The 17,691-nt window shown below is 38.6% G+C and overlaps 1 protein-coding gene across 13 annotated transcripts in view; it reads left to right on the plus strand.

The window, feature by feature from the left end:
• The window catches only part of MARCHF7 (membrane associated ring-CH-type finger 7), a 57,991-nt gene that overhangs the window by 4,342 nt on the left and 35,958 nt on the right, over window positions 1-17,691 (plus strand). For 12 of the 13 annotated variants that reach the window (XM_054477951.2, XM_054477952.2, XM_054477953.2 and 9 more), the window contains one exon: window positions 14,037-14,203. In XM_054477951.2, coding sequence (XP_054333926.1) covers window positions 14,037-14,203 — 167 coding nt within the window. Of the gene's footprint in view, window positions 1-659; window positions 681-14,036; window positions 14,204-17,691 lie in introns of those variants that run through there. The other variant, XM_054477959.2, reaches the window with a different exon arrangement.

Here is a 17,691-nt window from a genome sequence, read left to right on the forward strand (position 1 = left end):
TAAACAACAAATTAACTAATGAAGCTTTTAACTGTTAAATAAGTGAATCAACTGATCACATTAGAATGATTACAATTTAAAAGGAATCGGATTTTAAGTTCCTACTAAGATTACTTGAATTCACCAAAGCAGAATTCAATTGCAGTCAAAAAATTTATCTTAATATACAGTATTTGCTCATCATTGGATGAGCCAAAAAGTCTGAGGTTGGGGAGAATGAAATTATAATTTGAGAGTTTAGGTGGGGGGGTTAATAATTGTGTGTGTGTGTGTGTGTGTGTGTGTGTGTGTGTGTGTGTGTGTGTGTGTGTGTGTGTGTGTGTGTGTGTGTGTGTGTGTGTGTGTGTGTGTGTGTGTGTGTGTGTGTGTGTGTGTGTGTGTGTGTGTGTGTGTGTGTGTGTGTGTGTGTGTGTGTGTGTGTGTGTGTGTGTGTGTGTGTGTGTCAGGGTCTCACGCTGTTTTCCAGGCTGCTGCAGCCCCAGTCTCCCAGACTCAAGCAATTCTCCCACCTCAGCCTCCTGGGTAGCTGGGACTACAGGTGCGCGCCACCATGTCTGACTAATTTTTATATTTTTTTATAGAGACAGTTTCACCATGTTTCCCAGGCTGGTCTCCAACTCCTTAGCTCAAGGAATCTTCCCACCTCAGCCTCCCAAAGCGCTGTGATTACAGGCCTGAGTGTGAGTCACTGCATGCTGGGGTTTAATTTTCATTAATCTTAATTTTCAACTTTTCTGCCCTGGCGTGAACTTACATGGTCAGAGCTGGTTTTTCCTGCCCTCAAATATATTTCTCTGACTCTACCGGTTAGACTAGGTAAGTTGAACACCTGGTTTTAAAATCACCTGCTGCTCTACACCCATTTTTGTCAACAGCTTAAAAAGAAGGCAAGTTTTGAACCTTAAAAGTAGTTATCTTTCCATTATGATCATTGTTCATTAGTGTGATGTTTCACACTTTGTAGAAAGAACCCTAAAATGGTTTCCACTTAAGATCGAAACTTAATGCTTAGAGATTAAATTCACTTCAAGGAGAACACTTTGTCTTTTACAGTGGTGTAGTGTAGACTTAACATCATGGTCATATTTTCTCATGGGATGTTAAGCTTTTTTCTGATTTTTTAAGATTTGGGCATATCATATTTTTGTGTTTTAAATATTTGTCAGCTAAAAGTTAGTTAAGGGAGACATTTTTTTAAGGCCCAAAATGTTGTATACTTTCAAAGTGATTCCCTCATTGACCCACCCTTAGCTTCCGTGTCTCCATGTTTACTTTGATTTCCCACTAAGGAAAAAAAAAAATTTCCCCAGAAGCAGATTTTTTTTTTAAGAAAAGGATATGCAAAGTATATGTAAATAATGAAATAGTAACTGTGCGTTTGTATTTCTGCAAGACTCTTGAAATATTGCATTGGGGCTGGGCATGGTGGCTCACTCCTGTAATCCCAGCACTTTGGGAGGCCGAGACAGGCAGATTGCTTGAGCTCAGGAGTTCAAGACCATCCTGGGCAACATGATGAAACCCCGGCTCTACTAAAAAAAATACAAAAATTAGCTAGGTATGGTGGTGCGTGCCTGTAGTCCAGGCTACTCAGGAGGCTGAGGTGGGAGGATCACTTGAACCCAGGAGGTTGAGGCTGCAGTGATTGCACCACTGCATTCTGGCCTGGGCAGCAGAGTGAGACCCTGTCTCCAAAAAAAAGACAGATTACATTGGTATTTTGTGTGATTGCTCTGGCCTTTGTGCCATGAGTTTATCCTATAGCAGTGGTGTACTTTTAGTAATTCAGTACCTGTAATCTTCCCTGGATATTTAAGATAGTTCCCAGGTTAAACTCAGTTAAAATCAGTTTTCAGAGACTGTGGGCATAAGATAATGGTATGGTAACAGTAGAAAATAAGGATAAGTAATGAATCTTTATGGCTGCATAACAAACCACCTCAGGACCTAGTGGATTAAAACAAATGTTTACTGTTTTTTACAGTTCCAGGTGCCTGTTGGGCAGTTCTACTGATTTTGCCCGGGGCTTACTCCTCATGTACCAGCATTCAGCTGGAGGATTTCCCTGGCTGGGAGATCCGAGATGGCATCACTCATGTTTGGCAGCTAGTGTTGGTGGACATATAGGCCTTACTCTTTGTGATCATTTATGACACAGGAGTCTTGGGACAGTATTCTAAGAGAAGCTTGTAAGACCTCTTACAACCTTGAAAATCTTAGTGTCACGGTCCATTCTCTTAGTCACACAAGACTGGGGTGGGGAAGTAAGACTGCCTCATCCTAGGCAGAGCAGCAACGTTGCATTACAAAGGGGGCTGATACTAGGATGGGAGACATTTGTAGCCATATTTTGTAATTTACCATAGGTTCTTTAGACCACTATAAGAATAGATAGCCTCAAAAATGTCATGCTTGGGATTGCTTTAAAATAATAGAGTGGGTGGTAAAATAGGTTAGGGAGGTTGAATGTGGATAATAGTTGAAGACTTTATTGGTACATGGAAGCTCATTATTGGCTGTACCTTTGTGTATGTTTAAAATTTTCATGATAAAAACTTTAAGTCATACTCAGGTAATCTGAACTTCATTTTGTGAAGTATTTTAACTTTATCTTTCACTTAGTCTTTACTAGAAGAGTATTACTTTATTATTTACTACTTTGTGGTATGTAGCTACTAAGGCTGTAAGCCAGCAAGTTAGAAAGGGAATTATTCTCCTTAGGACTTCTGTAATACAGGTTATTTTAAAAATGCCTTTTCCTCTGGCAAATAATTGTTGCCCTCAATTAACAAAGTACATTAAAGAAATTTTTTGAAGACTAAGTATAAAGAAGAAAAAACACATCAATAATGCCATCACCCGAGATAACAGTAAAATGATAAAAATGGCTATTTCTTTCCAATTGTTTAATGCATATACTTAATATAAGTAATCTTGTATAGGTTTCTTTACCCTGAAGTGAATATCCTGTATGTAAATCTGAATGACTTTGAAAGATGTTTTACTATGTGTTAAAGACAAATTTCAAATAATGAAAAAGCCAACAAAATGTCTACTGAGCTGTTTATATGAAAACCTTCACGCTGATGGTATTGGTTAATAATAGCTAGTATTTGCTGAACACATGCTGTGTGCCAGCAAACCTCACAATATACCTGTGAAGTTGATACTATCATTATCACCATTTTGTAGGTGAGAAAATTAAGCATTAGATTATACCTAGAGTCATACCCAAGCATACCAAGTGAGGGGCAGACTTTGAAGCTTGCACTCAGCTAGTGTATTTCTACAAATAGAAATTGGCTGATGTGCAAAAATTAGGGAAAGATTGACTTATTTCCTGCCTAGCCTAGCCTCAGTTTTCTATTTTGGAAAAAAATAGGAAATGAATTTTATTAATATATTAAATACATATTTATTAATACATTAACATACAGGAAGAGACTTTTAGGTGTGGGAGGTAGCATGTGTTAATGGGGCTGAGACATTTTTGTTAGACTGGTTATTTTATGACTACTGTGTGACTCTTGACAGATACCTGATCAAGGCCGTTATTGTAATAATGGGACACAGTGATCTGTAGCATAATGGAAGGGGATACATAATACTTGAGAAAAACCTTCATAAGCAGAATCAGAGAAAACCTTTTGGACATTGTACTGCTTTTAGGAGTTCACAGCTTTCCAAATTTGATAAACTAAAAATCCAAGCTCTACCTGGTAGGCAGCTTGTGGTTGTGGTCAGAGAAAGCTTTAATCATAAGTAGGGGAAATTGATAGAACTCCTTTCCTCCTAATGTTTTCTTAAACTGCCTGAAGTTTTTCAATTTACTTTTTCATAGTACCCAAATTCTACTAGAGATAAGTTTGTGGGAAGAGTGCCAAATAGAAGGTACAGTACAAGTAGAAGGCAAGGAGGTAGCATATGTATCTGGAAAAAAGTAAATAAATCAGTGTATGTAACTGAAAAATTTACTGTCAGCCACACTGCTCTCTTGTGTTTTCAAAACTTTATTTCCAGTGTTCTCCTGGACCTTCTGGGCACTTCTAATTGCTTATTATTATTATTTTCAGAAAGTGTCTCACTCTGATGCAGTGGCGCGATCTCCGCTCACCACAACCTTCACCTCCCCAGACTCAGGCAATTCTCCTACCTCAGTTTCAGAGTAGCTGGGATTACAGGTGTGCACCACTACCGCCCGGCTAAATCTTTTTTTGTATTTTTAGTAGAGACAGGGTTTCACCGTGTTGGCCAGGCTGGTCTGCTTATTCTTTTTTAAAAATATTTTTTGTAGAGACAGGGTGTCAATATGTTACCCAGGCTGGTCTTGAACTCCTAGCCTCAAACAGTCCTGCCCTGGCCTCCCAAAGTGCTGGAAGCCACCACAACCAGCCAGACAGCTCATTTTTCAAAGCCAACTAATCTTGGTGTGCTTGCTTGACCGCCCCCCCCCCCCCACCACCCCACCCACTCCCAATCCCCTGAAAGAAAAACAGTAAAGTGTTTGTTCTTCATCAGTATTATAATTGCCTCCCTTCCCAGTTATTAGGTAAATCCTTTCTGACTTGAAGTATGTATTGAATCTGGCTTTTATCCATTTCCACGACTTTGGGTCCTCATCCTTGGAGCCATGTCTCTTCCCGTAATTATCCTAATACTAATTTAGTTTGAGGGGATTTTTTTCTAGCTTATTTCCTCCTTCCTCAGTTTTTCAATTTTACCTAGTCTACTGTTAAACCCATCAGTTTGCTCATTTGTTGACATTGGGGCCATGTCTTGTTCTGGTTCTGCCATTTTATCTCTTGGTAATGGGTTGATTTTTTTTCCTTGCATTTTTGTGCATCATACAAGTTTTGGCTAAATGCTGAACTAAAAACAGAACAGATTAGAGACTGAGATAAATAATATTTATGCATTGATATGGGCATATTCTTCTTCTGTCGGGGCATTAGTATGGTGGGTTGACTTCGTTTTGTCTGTAGTTGAGATGGGTATGACCTTTATTATTGCTTTATTTACCTTCAGAGTATTCCAGTAGTGGACTGCCGCTGCCTAGTGCTTAGTATGAGGCCAAGAATGTTGGAGGAGTGTCCCGCCCTCCCGCCTCCAGCCCCAAGATGGAGTCTTGCCATGTTGCCCAGGCTGGAGTGCAGTGGTGTGATCTCGGCTCACTGCAACCTCCGCCTCCTGGATTCAAGCAATTCTCCTTCCTCAGCCTCCCAGGGAGCTAGGATTACAGGCACGCAACACCATGCCTGGCTAATTTTTGTATTCTTAGTAGAGATGGGATTTCACCGTGTCGGCCAGCCTGATCTTGAACTCATGACCTCGTGATCCTCCTGCCTCAGCCTCCCAAAGTGCTGGGATTACAGGCGTGAGCCAGTGCACCCAGCCATGGCGGATTTCTGAAGAGTCTAGGCCGATTATCTTACATAAAGTCTTCCATTTTGGGTGTCTCATCCTCATGATGGTGTTTTTATTATGGCTATTGTATATTTGTTAAAAAGTGCTCTTTTTGCAGTTTCCTGTTGCTTGCCTGTATTTTTCAAGCTTGTCTTTATTTAAACACGCTAAGCATAGTTTTATAATCTGCCTAAAATGCTTGATTTGATGTTTTTGCTACTCTATTTTTTTTCTCTCATCTTGTGTCTCAAAGACCTTGTTTGTGGTATCTTATTTTGCTGTATACTTAGTTATCCCTTGTTCGTTATACTTGAAAAAATACTTGTAGAAATAATTTGAAAGTTAGCATGAAGGTATATTCCTCTAGCAAGATTTATGTTGGCTTCTGCCATGTTCCTGGTAGATTACTAAATTGGGACCACCTTAAACCAAATTCAGGATTTGAACTTCCATTTACCAAGCAGGCAACATTAACCTGGGCTGCAAATCCGCACAAGAGCTGGTTTACTTCTATTAATAGCTTAACTCTTTCCCCAACCCCTCAAGACAGAGTCTTTCTCTGTTGCTCAGGCTGGGGTACAGTGGCATGATCTCGGCTCTCTGCAACCTCTGCCTCCTGGATTCAAGCAATTCTGCCTTAGTCTCCGGATTAGCTGAGATTACAGGCGCGAGCTACCACACACGGCTATTTTTTTTTTTTTTTCTGTATTTTTAGTAGAGACGGTTTCGCCATGTTGGCCAGGCTGGTCTTGAACTCCTGACCTTGTGATCCACCCTCCTCGGCTTTCCAAGGTGCTGGTATTACAGGCATGAGCCACCACGCCGGGCCTAATAGCTTAACTCTTAATCTGAGGTTGTGGTCTTTTGGAGTCCACCTTATTGTGAGGAGGTGGCCTGTTAAGATTCCTTACCTTGTTTATGTCCTGGATATCTTCAGAGTTTCTTAGGATGCTCAGAGGAATGGAGTCACTCATTTAAGAAAGCAGTTCATTTTTTTCATAGCTAAAGCAAGCCCACAGGTTTGTGAGATATAGACAGACTACATAAATTGTTGAATTGGTATGAATACAGGTTTTTTACTCTTGTTGCTGTGTCAGCCACTATTAAAATGCCTTAAGGTGAAGGCATACTTAACAGAGTAAATGTCTTATTAGGTAAACTAGCAGCTGCATTATCAGCTTCAGAGAATCTTCATCCAGAAACTTCATCTCAGAAATCAAAAAGTTCAATAAGTGAAAAATCTCAAATACCAATCATACGATTTTTGTGTGTGTTTGTGTGGCTTTGTAGCTAATTACATTCCTTACACGCTCAATACCAGTTCTGGAGAACAGAAAGTGTAGCCTCTTGTCAGTGCCTCCCCTTCCTCAGTCATAGACTTCTTGATGAGGAACATGAGGATAAAATTCTAGTGGACCTATCATGACTGGAACTTCAGTGAGGCATACTTCAGTCTCCTATCTGACTCCACTTATAAAACACAAATTCAAAGATAGAATTTCAGGATGTCAGTTGCAAAACTTTTAATGAAGCTTAGAGCCCACACCTACAAAATCAGCCCTGGTGATAAGTTTCTTATCACCAAACAGGAAGATAGCGTAACTGTCCAGCTCGAAATGAAATCTGAATTTTAAAAAGCATGACATAGTGACAGAAGGAAAAGACCATTTCATTGACCATTGAGGAAAGATTGTACATGTGAACTTTTTTTGCACTATTTGTTTTTAAGTCTTGGTTTAAAACATTAAGCTTCAAATGCCTCTTTCCAGTAGTCTGCTCTTGCTTATACCTTTTTCTTTCTGTTTTTGAGACAGTCTTTCTCTGTTGCCCAGGCTGGTGTGCAGTGGCCCAGTGTTAGCTCACTGCAACCTCCACCTCCCAGGCTTCAAGTGATTCTTGTGCCTCAGCCTCCTGAGTAGCTGGGATCACAGGCGCATGCCACCACACCTGGCTAATTTTTGTATTTATAGTAGAGACAGGGTTTCACTGTGTTGGCCAGGCTGGTCTTGAACTCCTGGCCTCAAGTGATCCACCTCGGCCTCCCAAAGTGCAGAGATTACAGTTGTAAGCCACCATGCCCAGCCTATACCTTTTCCTTTGTAGCACTTAGAACTATTGAAGTTATGTGATTATTTGTGTAGTTTGTTCCATATTAGACTACAATTTCTTTACAGGCACCATTTCAGAACGTTTAGTGTTGTCCCCCTACCTCATTCGCTTGTTGAGTATTAATTACTGTGCTTAGTGCATGAGTATCCAAAAAACTTGGTTAAATGAATGAATGGACTTGAAAAGATGTCTCTTAGAACCTTCTAAGTGATTCGATAGAAGTTTCTCAAGGACTGCACGTTTTTGTTTTTCACTATATTTTGTGCTTTTGACCTACAACTTATGCAACCAAATTACATAAGTTTTCATGTAACACCTACATTGTCAAAATTCAATCAATTTATGTAGACGAGTTGCCAAAAATAGTTTCATACGATATCAAATTATCTCTCTCAAAGGACTCTGCCTCTTTGCCTTCTCCCAAGGAGGTTTGTTTTAAGCAGATTTCCTACTAGGTTAGTTTAGTTCTGCAAGTAAGAACTGGGTATAAATGTAGTCAGAGTAAACTATAAGAGGTATTATTAGGAAGCATTTTGTCATAGAACTTAATATTGACGTATGTCTTTTAAAAAGCATTTTGTTTCCCCAAAATCCTCAGATTGCAAATACAGTCCCTTTAGTGTCTTCATAGCTGCCTTGATAAAATACCACATCTGCTACTTGTTAAATTGTTCATGGGCTTTTGCATTGTCACTGTTTCACCATTAATATTCTTTCTTCTAATGAATGCCTTTAAAAAAATTTCCAGTTCAGAATTTACCTCTTTTTAATGAAATATTTTGTATGGACTTACCAAATACTTATATAGTTTGTAAAAAGCCGATGGTAGAAAAGATTTCTAAGTTAGGTGACCATATGCTTTATCATCCAAATGAGGCCACTTTTAAGAGACAGCATAGGCACTATTAACAATTATTCTGGGATAATAAGCATAAATTAGAATTTTTCAGCACATAAACTGGGACTGTTCTGGGCAAATGGGGAAATATGGTCATCCTGCTTCTAAGGAAAAGAGCAGTCCTTTTCCTTACCCTTTACCCCATCTCTAGTCCTCCTTTGCAAAGGCAGTGCCCCTCTGCTATTTAGCTATTTCTTTTAGGACTTACATACTTTCATTTTTCTGAACAGTGTGCTTATACTGTTATTTCATGGTTTTTCATTGTTTCCTACCATTCTTATTTCCACTACCCACTTCCATCTCACAATATGTAGCAAATTGATTCAGTAGTCTATATTTACATTATTAAGACTGTAAATATTAAAGAGCTCACCTAATACAATCATGCCTTTCATGAACAGCTAAGTTTTTCCAAGTTAAAAAGTTAATTTTTAAAATTGCCTTTTCTTCTATATACAGTTTTTTCAAGTTGTACCACCATCTCTACCACATGCCAATGAGATATAGTTTCCATGTGATGCTTTTTTTTTTTCTTAGAACTTCTGCTACCTGAGGTCCTGCTCCAGTCTGAATTGTTTGCTTCCCATGCTTTCTGCATAGCATCCTCCTTAACTTCCCCTTTATCGCTGCTTCCTGGGTTTCATATCTTGTTATTTCCTGCCTCACACTCCCATTTTTCTAGGACATGCTCTTCATTTAGCTTCCTCTGGTTGTGTTTTTGGTCGTTTTGTTTTGTTGAGACCTTGCATGTCTGAAAACATGTTCTGTTCTCCACTTCAAATGTACTTGCTAGATTGGAAATCAAGTCTAAACATTTTTCTCAGTATTATAAGCATTATTTCATTGTCTTAAGACTTTATTGTTGCTGTTAAGCCATTCTGATTACGTTCTCTTTGTATGTGACTCATTTTTTCCACTCTAGTAACTTACAGGATCTTCCCATTACTTCTGGTTTTCTGCAGTTTCAAGATGATATATTATGCTTAGTGTTGGTCTTTTTTCTTTGATGCTCTTATGTAGTCTTGAGCCCTTTCCATTTGGAGAGTTCTGTCCTTCGTTTCTAGAAAAGTTTATTTGGTAATTTACTCTATATTTCCTTTTTCTGTAACCACAGTCAAATTATAACTCTCTAGATAATTATTTTCATGTTACATTTGCTATTTCTTTTGGTTCTGCTTTCCAGGAGGTTTCTGCAACTTACTCCCAGTCCTTATGTTGAATTTATTTCAGTATATCTCATTTTAACAAGTATATGGCATTTTGAATTTCCATAAGCTCTTTATTATGCTGTCTTTGTATTCTCACACATCCTGTTCTTATTTTATGAATGAATTTTTTTTTTATACTTTTAAGTTCTAGAGTACATGTGCACAACGTGCAGGTTTGTTACATATGTATACATGTGCCATGTTGGTGTGCTGCACCCATTGACTCGTCATTTGCAATAGGTATTTCTCTTAATGCCATCCTTCCCCCTCCCCTTACCCTAAAACAGGCCCCAGTGTGTGATGTTCCCCGCCCTGTGTCCAAGTGTTCTCATTGGTCAGTTCCCACCCATGAGTGAGACCATGCAGTGTTTGGTTTTCTGTCCTTGGCGATAGTTTGCTGAGAATGATGGTTTCCAGCTTCATCCATGTCCCTACAAAGGACATGAACTCATCCTTTTTTATGGCTGCATAGTATTCCATGGTGTATATGTGCCACATTTGCTTTATCCAGTCTATCATTGATGGGCATTTGGGTTGAGTCCAAGTCTTTGCTATTGTGAGTAGTGCCACAGTAAACATACTTGTGCATGTGTCTTTATAGTAGCATGATTTATAATCCTTTGGGTATATACCCAGTAATGAGATGGCTGGGTCAAATGGTGTTTCTAGTTCTAGATCCTTGAGGACTCACCACACTGTCTTCTAGAATGGTTAAACTAGTTTACAGTCCCACCAACAGTGTAAAAGTGTTCTGTGTCTCCACATCCTCTCCAGCACCTGTTGTTTCCTGACTTTTTAATGATTGCCATTCTAACTGGTGTGAGATGGTATCTCATTGTGGTTTTGATTTGCATTTCTCTGATGGCCAGTGATGATGAGCATTTTTTCATGTGTCTGTTGGCTGAATAAATGTCTTCTTTTGAGAAGTGTCTGTTCATATCCTTTGCCCACTTTTTTATAGGGTTGTTTGATTTTTTTCTTACGAATTTGTTTAAGTTCTTTGTAGATTCTGGATATTAGCTCTTTGTCAGATGGGTAGATTGCAAAAATTTTCTCCCAATGAATGAATGTTATTTGATCCCTGTGAGGATAGAAATAAGCCCCTTTACCCCAAATTTTCCTCTCCCTGCAGCATCTTAAAGTTTTGTTTTTATTGTTGTTTACTTTGGTCCTTCTTTCATATTGGAGGCCTTCCTTGATTACATGGTAGTCCTTGATGTTTGTCAGTTAGAGGGAAGCACTAAAAATCCTGATGAGAAATTCCTGGTGACTAACAGCCTTTGTTGTAGGATAGAATGGTCTAGTGGAAGGCTAGCCTTTAAAGTGGAAACATTTCAAATGACATTCAGAAATCTTATCACGGGTGTTTGGTGATCCAAGAGTAGAATCCCTTAGTCTCCTGACAGCATTGTAGAAACAGGACCACGAAAGAGTCTGTGGGTCTCAATACTGAGTATCTAAATTTTCTTTTATTCCTTATACTGACCCCATGCCTAAACTCCTGCGGAGATGATTGCATGTCGTGTGTGGGAGATGGGGGGGCGGGTGGGGACACAAGAGTGTTACCTAGGAAATCTTTATTTGCCGGAGAATAAATATCCTACCTTTAGGGGAATGGAACTGGGGAAGAATCTGAAGCTCTACTGCTCCAAGTACAGGTGTTTTTTGTTTTTGTTTTTGTTTTTGATACCGAGTCTTGCTCTTGCACCCAGGCCGGAGTGCAGTGGTGCGATCTCTGCTCACTGCAAGCTCTGCCTCCCGGGTTCACGCTGTTCTCCTGCCTCAGCCCCCTAAGTAGCTGGGACTACAGGCGCCCGCCACCACGCCCGGCTAATTTTTTGTAATTTTAGTGGAGACGGGGTTTCACTGTGTTAGCCAGGATGGTCTTGATCTCCTGACCTCGTGATCTGCCTGCCTCAGCCTCCCAAAGTGCTGGGATTACAGGCGTGAGCCACCGCGCCTGGCCAGATACAGGTTTTAATTTAACAACTTGCTTTCCAGCCACATGCACCATCCGCCCCAACCTGTTGTTATTTTTTTGTGATAAAATACAGAGAACATAAAATTTTACCACCTTAACCATGTTTGTGTACAATTCAGTATTATTGGATATATTCATAATGTTGTGCAAACATCACTATCATCTATCTCCATAATTCTTTTCATCTTGTAAAACCAAAATTTCATACTCATTAAAAACTCCCCATCCCCCGCCAACCACCAATCTTCTTTCTCTATGATTTGACTATAATTATTTTTAATGTATCTTTTCTCTGTTTAGATATATAAATATTTACCATTGTATTACATTTGTCTACAGTATTCAGTACAGTAACATGCTGTAAAGATTTGCTGCCTAGAAACAATAGGTTATACCATATAATCCGGGTATTAGACTATACCATCTAGGTTTGTGTATGTACACTATTATTTTTGCACAGTGACGAAATCACCTAAAGATGCATTTCTTAGAATATATTCCCGTTCTTGAGTGATGCATGACTATGCATACAATACAATAATATTCAGCCATAAAAAGGAAGGAAATTCTGGCATATGGTACAATATAGATGAACTTTGAGAACATTAGGGTAAGGGAAATAAATTTGCCAATCACGAAAAGACAAATATTGTATGATTCCACTTATATGAGATACAGTCAAAGGCCTTGTAAATCCTTGCCTCAGAATATTTTAAAAGGTTTTTAAGGCCGGGCACGGTGGCTCGTGCCTGTAATCCCAGTACTTTGGGAGGCCGAGGCGGGCAGATCACAAAGTCAGGAGATCGAGACCATCCTGGTTAACATGGTGAAACCCCGTCTCTACTAAAAATACAAAAAAATTAGCCGGGCATGGTGGCGGGTGCCTGTAGTCCCATCTCCTTGGGAGGCTGAGGCAGGACAATGGCGTGAACCCAGGAGGTGGAGCTTCCAGTGAGTCGAGATCGTGCCACTTCACTCTAGCCTGGGCAACAGAGCGAGACTCCGTCTCAGAAAAAAAAAAACTTTTTAAATTATAGTAGTAATGTCCTTATAGTAGCACTATTACAACTCCCAAATGGAAACAATCTAGTGTACATTCATGATAGAATGGGAAAATAAATTGTGTGCCATATGGTGGAATGCTATGTGAAGAAATTAGAGTGAACTTAAGACTGCATGCAGCAACACAGATGAATCTCAAAAATATAATGTTGAGCAAATGAAGCTGGACACAAAAGAGTATTTATTGTATGATTCCGTTTATACGTATTTAATAATCAGGCATAGGTAATCATTACTTTTGTCGTGGGTTTAGAAATGTTTAGTGAGGAAAACTTGGAAATTATTAATCTGTAAAGTGGAAAGCACTAAGTTCCACAAAATAAATTTAACATTTTGTTTTTTTCTTAGAAGTTTTATTCATTTTATGTGCATAAATAGAATCATACTGTATGTGTAGTTTTATAGATTGACCTTTTTACTTAAAATGTCACTTTCCAATAGTAACATAAACAATCTTTGAAAACATTTTGAGAAACACTTTATTAGCTGTGTGATCATGTGCAAATTGCTTAACCTCTCAGTGCCTGTTTTCTTATTTATAAAGTAGAGATAATATAGTACCTATCTCACAGGGTTGGTCTGGAGATTCAGTGAACTAACAGATAATCAGAAGATCCTTACTGTCAGACCTTGCATGTAATACTTAATAAATATCAGCTATTGCTATTATTTTTGTTATAATTAAGAGATCCTGTGAGTGGTAAATAAAAAGAAAGTTCATTCATTCTTACTTGTGTTTATTGAGTACCTATTGTATCCCAGGCAGTGATTTTAAAATACTTTAAATGATTCTGACCTAGAAAATTCATTGTTGAGATGGGGAAATAGAAAGGTAAACAAATTACAATGCATAGTAGTATCAAAAGTATGTATGAAGTAGAAACATATACAGAGAAGAAAGGTACTTGTGTTTAAACGGATGACCAAGAATTGGGTGGGGAATATATAGACTTTCCAGGCACATACAAAGGTTTGTAAGAACATAGTGTGTTAAGGGGTATGCAAATAGTACAACAGGTATGAGCATTGAACACTAAAAATAGAGAATACCAAGAGAGTCAAGGACAAATTCATGTGGAATATGTAATAGACAAAATTGAGTAAGGAAAAGAGCCCAGATTTTGGAAACAACAGACCTCAGAGTTCTTCATTCCACTTTTACCATGTTTGTTTGCTTCCTTTTATGGACGATAGGAAACCTTTGATGAACTTCTTCTTTGCGGAAGAGAAGTGGTGATCATTTCACAATTTACCTTGTCAGATATGGTTAATTTGTATGGTTAATTTTTTATTTGAGCTGATGATTAAGGAGGATTAAGCATTAAAGGCTTTCATATTTTCCCAAAGGCAATTAATGAAAATTTTTATTTTACAGGAAAATCTTTAAGAATGGAGTCTAAACCTTCAAGGATTCCAAGAAGAATTTCTGTTCAACCCTCCAGCTCCTTAAGTGCTAGGATGATGTCTGGAAGCAGAGGAAGTAGTTTAAATGATACCTATCACTCAAGAGACTCTTCATTTAGATTGGATTCTGAATATCAGGTAACATTTTTATTTGGAATATATGTATACAGCCTTTTTCAAAATCCCTAGGGCCACTCTTTTGGGGGTATTTAAAAAATTTATTAGCTGGATCTGAGGCATCCTGTAATCAAAACCAATATATATGTAGCAAAATGAATAACATTTTTCAAACTTTTTGGACTTCAGAATTATGGATAACAGATTGTAACCTCATATAAAATCATACTTTTGGGCTGGGAACGGTGGCTCATGCCTGTAATCCCAGCACTTTGGCAGGCTGAGACTGGCAGATCATTTGAGGTCAGGAGTTTGAGACCAGCCTGGCCAACATGACGAAACCCCGTCTCGACTAAAAATACAAAAAATTAGCTGGACGTGGTGGCACACACCTGTAATCTCAGCTACTTGGGAGGCTGAAGTGGGAGGATTGCTTGAACCCAGGAGGTGGAGGTTGCAGTGAGCTGAGATCATGAGACTGCACTCCAGCCTGGGTGACAGAGTGAGACTCCATCTCAAAAAAAAAAAAAAAATGCTTTCCAAAGACTTGGAAAACCTTGTACATAAAAACATAAGTATCATTTTAAGTATAAATTTAACTAAACTGGTCAATGTGAATGGCTTTGTCAGAGGAACAAAAACTGTACCTCCTTTTCCTCTAAGATCACACTCATTCATCTGACTTTTCTCTGCATATACACAAAGCAGTGGTGAAATAACAAATGTTAAGTGTTTTTCTGTGAGATTATGACTTCTAAATATTTTGCTTTGAATGTTGAGTGATTTTTAAATTAACAGGTTATCTTTTTATGAAAGTGCTGAAAGTCTTTTACATGAATTTTTAAATTTGATTTTTATGGTGAGTAATGAGTTTGTATTGGTATGTCCGTCTACTCTTATGTAGCTAGTTTTCGTTAGGACCATAAGCTTTTTGTTTTATTTTGTTTGAAACAGGGTTTTGCTATGTTGTCCAGGCTGGTCTCAAACTCTGGCTCAGATGATCCTCCCACCTCAGTCTCCTGAGTAGCTGAGATTATAGGCACACACCCACCATGCCTGGCTAGTTCTTTGGCTTTTGAAATAGCTTATCACTGTAGCAAATTTAAGCTCATTGCATTTTTGGCTGAATGTTATAATTAATGTTTGATTTGCAAAAGTCTGATTTTGAGGTAATCTAAAAGAATCCTTTGAAAATTTGTTTGTGTTAAGTATTTATATATTTATATGTTATGTGATCTGATATATGACAAAGTCTCATAAAAATATTCCTACACAGTAGTAAGCATTCTTTAAGATATTCAGAGCAAGACTGAAGTAAAAAACAAAAACAAAACAAAACAAAAAACGAAAATGCCCATATCTACTACACATTTCTTAATTGACTTTATATGAACTGTTTACCTGGTCTCTATTTTATTTTAAACTCCGGCTCAGCAGAACCTAGTCTCATTTTAAATGTCAATTGATATTGTACATTTTCTGCTGCTAGACAAGTTTATGATTCCTAGAGGTGTAGAATCATATATTTTGCCTTCTGTAGAAATGTCATGGTGACATATAAAGGGCACAATTGTGTTTTCCTGAATTGTCTTCATAAAATTTTGTCTACTCATTTTTGTCTAATTTTAAAAATATATATAGCTTATTAATGAGGAACACAAATTTTGAAACCAGACTGTACTGCCTAGAGAGGAGTCATGTTTCACGACTTACTAGCTATTGACATCTTTTTCTGTTGTGATTGTTTTTGATTATTTGTTTCTTTTTTTGAGACAGGATCTCACTGTTATACCCAGACTGGAGTGAGTGGTGCAATCACGGCTCACTGCAGCCTAGACCTCCCAGGCTCAAGTGGTCCTCTCACCTCAGCCTCTCCTCCAGCAGCTAGGACTGCAGGGACATGCCACCATGCCTAGCTAATTTTCGTGTTTTTTTGAAGAGATGGGGTTTTGCTATGTTGCCCAGGCAGGTCTCACACTCCTGGGCTCAACCATTCTGCCCACCTTCCCTCCCAGAGTGCTGGGATTACAGGTGTGAGCCACTGCGCCTGGCCGACATCTTTTTGTATCACCTACTTTATGCAGTTGTTATAGTTACATGACAATGCTTTATGTTAAATGATAGTAGTGCCTGGCATATGATAAATACTATATAAATGTTAGCTACTGCTGCATTTGTTTTTTATAATTGTTATAATAATAATTATAATAGTATAGGTGCTAAAATCCTGAATATATTTAGTAAATTTATTGACATTCTCCTTAAGATATGACTGTTTTCAAACTGTTTCTTCTAACTTGTTGATGTTGTAGATTATTCAAAAAAGTTCATTTCTGGCCTGGCATGGTGGCTCGCGCCTGTAATCCCAGCACTTTGGGAGGCCGAGGTGGGTGGATCACCTGAGTTCGGGAGTTTGAGACCAGCCTAACCAACATGGAGAAACCCCGTCTCTACTAAAAAGACAAAATTAGCCGGGCATGGTGGCATATGCCTGTAGTCCTAGCTACTCAGGAGGCTGAGGCAGGAGAATCACTTGAATCCGGGAGACGGAAGTTGCCGTGAGCCAAGATCGCGCCATTGCACTCCAGCCTGGGCAATAAGAGTGAAACTCTGTCTCAAAAAAAAAAGTCCATTTCTTATTATGTTAAACAAATAGCATTTTTTTAAAAAACCATTTAAATTTCAGCCGGGCGCGGTGGCTTACGCCTGTAATCCCAGCACTTTGGGAGGCCTAGGCAGGCGGATCACAAGGTCAGGAAATCGAGACCATCCTGGCTAACACAGTGAAACCCTGTCTCCACTAAAATTACAAAAAATTAGCCAGGCGTGGTGGCAGGCGCCTGTAGTCCCAGCTACTCAGGAGGCTGAGGCAGGAGAATGGCGTGAACCCTGGAGGCAGAGCTTGCAGTGAGCCAAGATCACGCCACTGCACTCTAGCCTGGGCGACAGAGCGAGACTCTGTCTCAAAAAAAAAAAAAAAACAAAAAAAAAAACAAAAGAAAAAACACCATTTAAATGTTAAATGTCATGTTAATGACTTCAAAATGACCCCACCTAAACAGTGGTTGTAGTAACATATTAGTGTTGATTTCATTCTGTTCCAAAATTTTCATGTATTTAAGTACCCAAGTAAAATTCAGAAATTTCTTGCAAACATCCAAAAACCAAACCAAGTAGAATTTTTAAAATCTTTATTGATTCTTAACATAAATTATTTTTATACATTTTAGGTATTTTCTAAATGCTTTTTAGTTGCTTTAAGTTGCTTACAATCAGTTTTTTAATCGCTTTTTTCTTTTTAATGGTATGGGAGCAGTTTCAACCATAAGTCAACCATTTTTAGGCTGCTTTGCTTATTTAGTTTTGATTTAGAAATTGAAACTCCTGTGTTCTTGAACAAAGTGTTTCACTTTTTTTTAAGAGACAGGGTCCTACTCTGTCACCCAGCTTGTAGTGTAGTTGAGCAATCATGACTCAGCGCAGCCACAACTTTCTGGGCACAAGCAATC

The sequence above is a fragment of the Pongo pygmaeus genome, chromosome 11 (assembly GCF_028885625.2).
Source record: "Pongo pygmaeus isolate AG05252 chromosome 11, NHGRI_mPonPyg2-v2.0_pri, whole genome shotgun sequence".
NCBI lineage: Eukaryota > Metazoa > Chordata > Mammalia > Primates > Hominidae > Pongo > Pongo pygmaeus.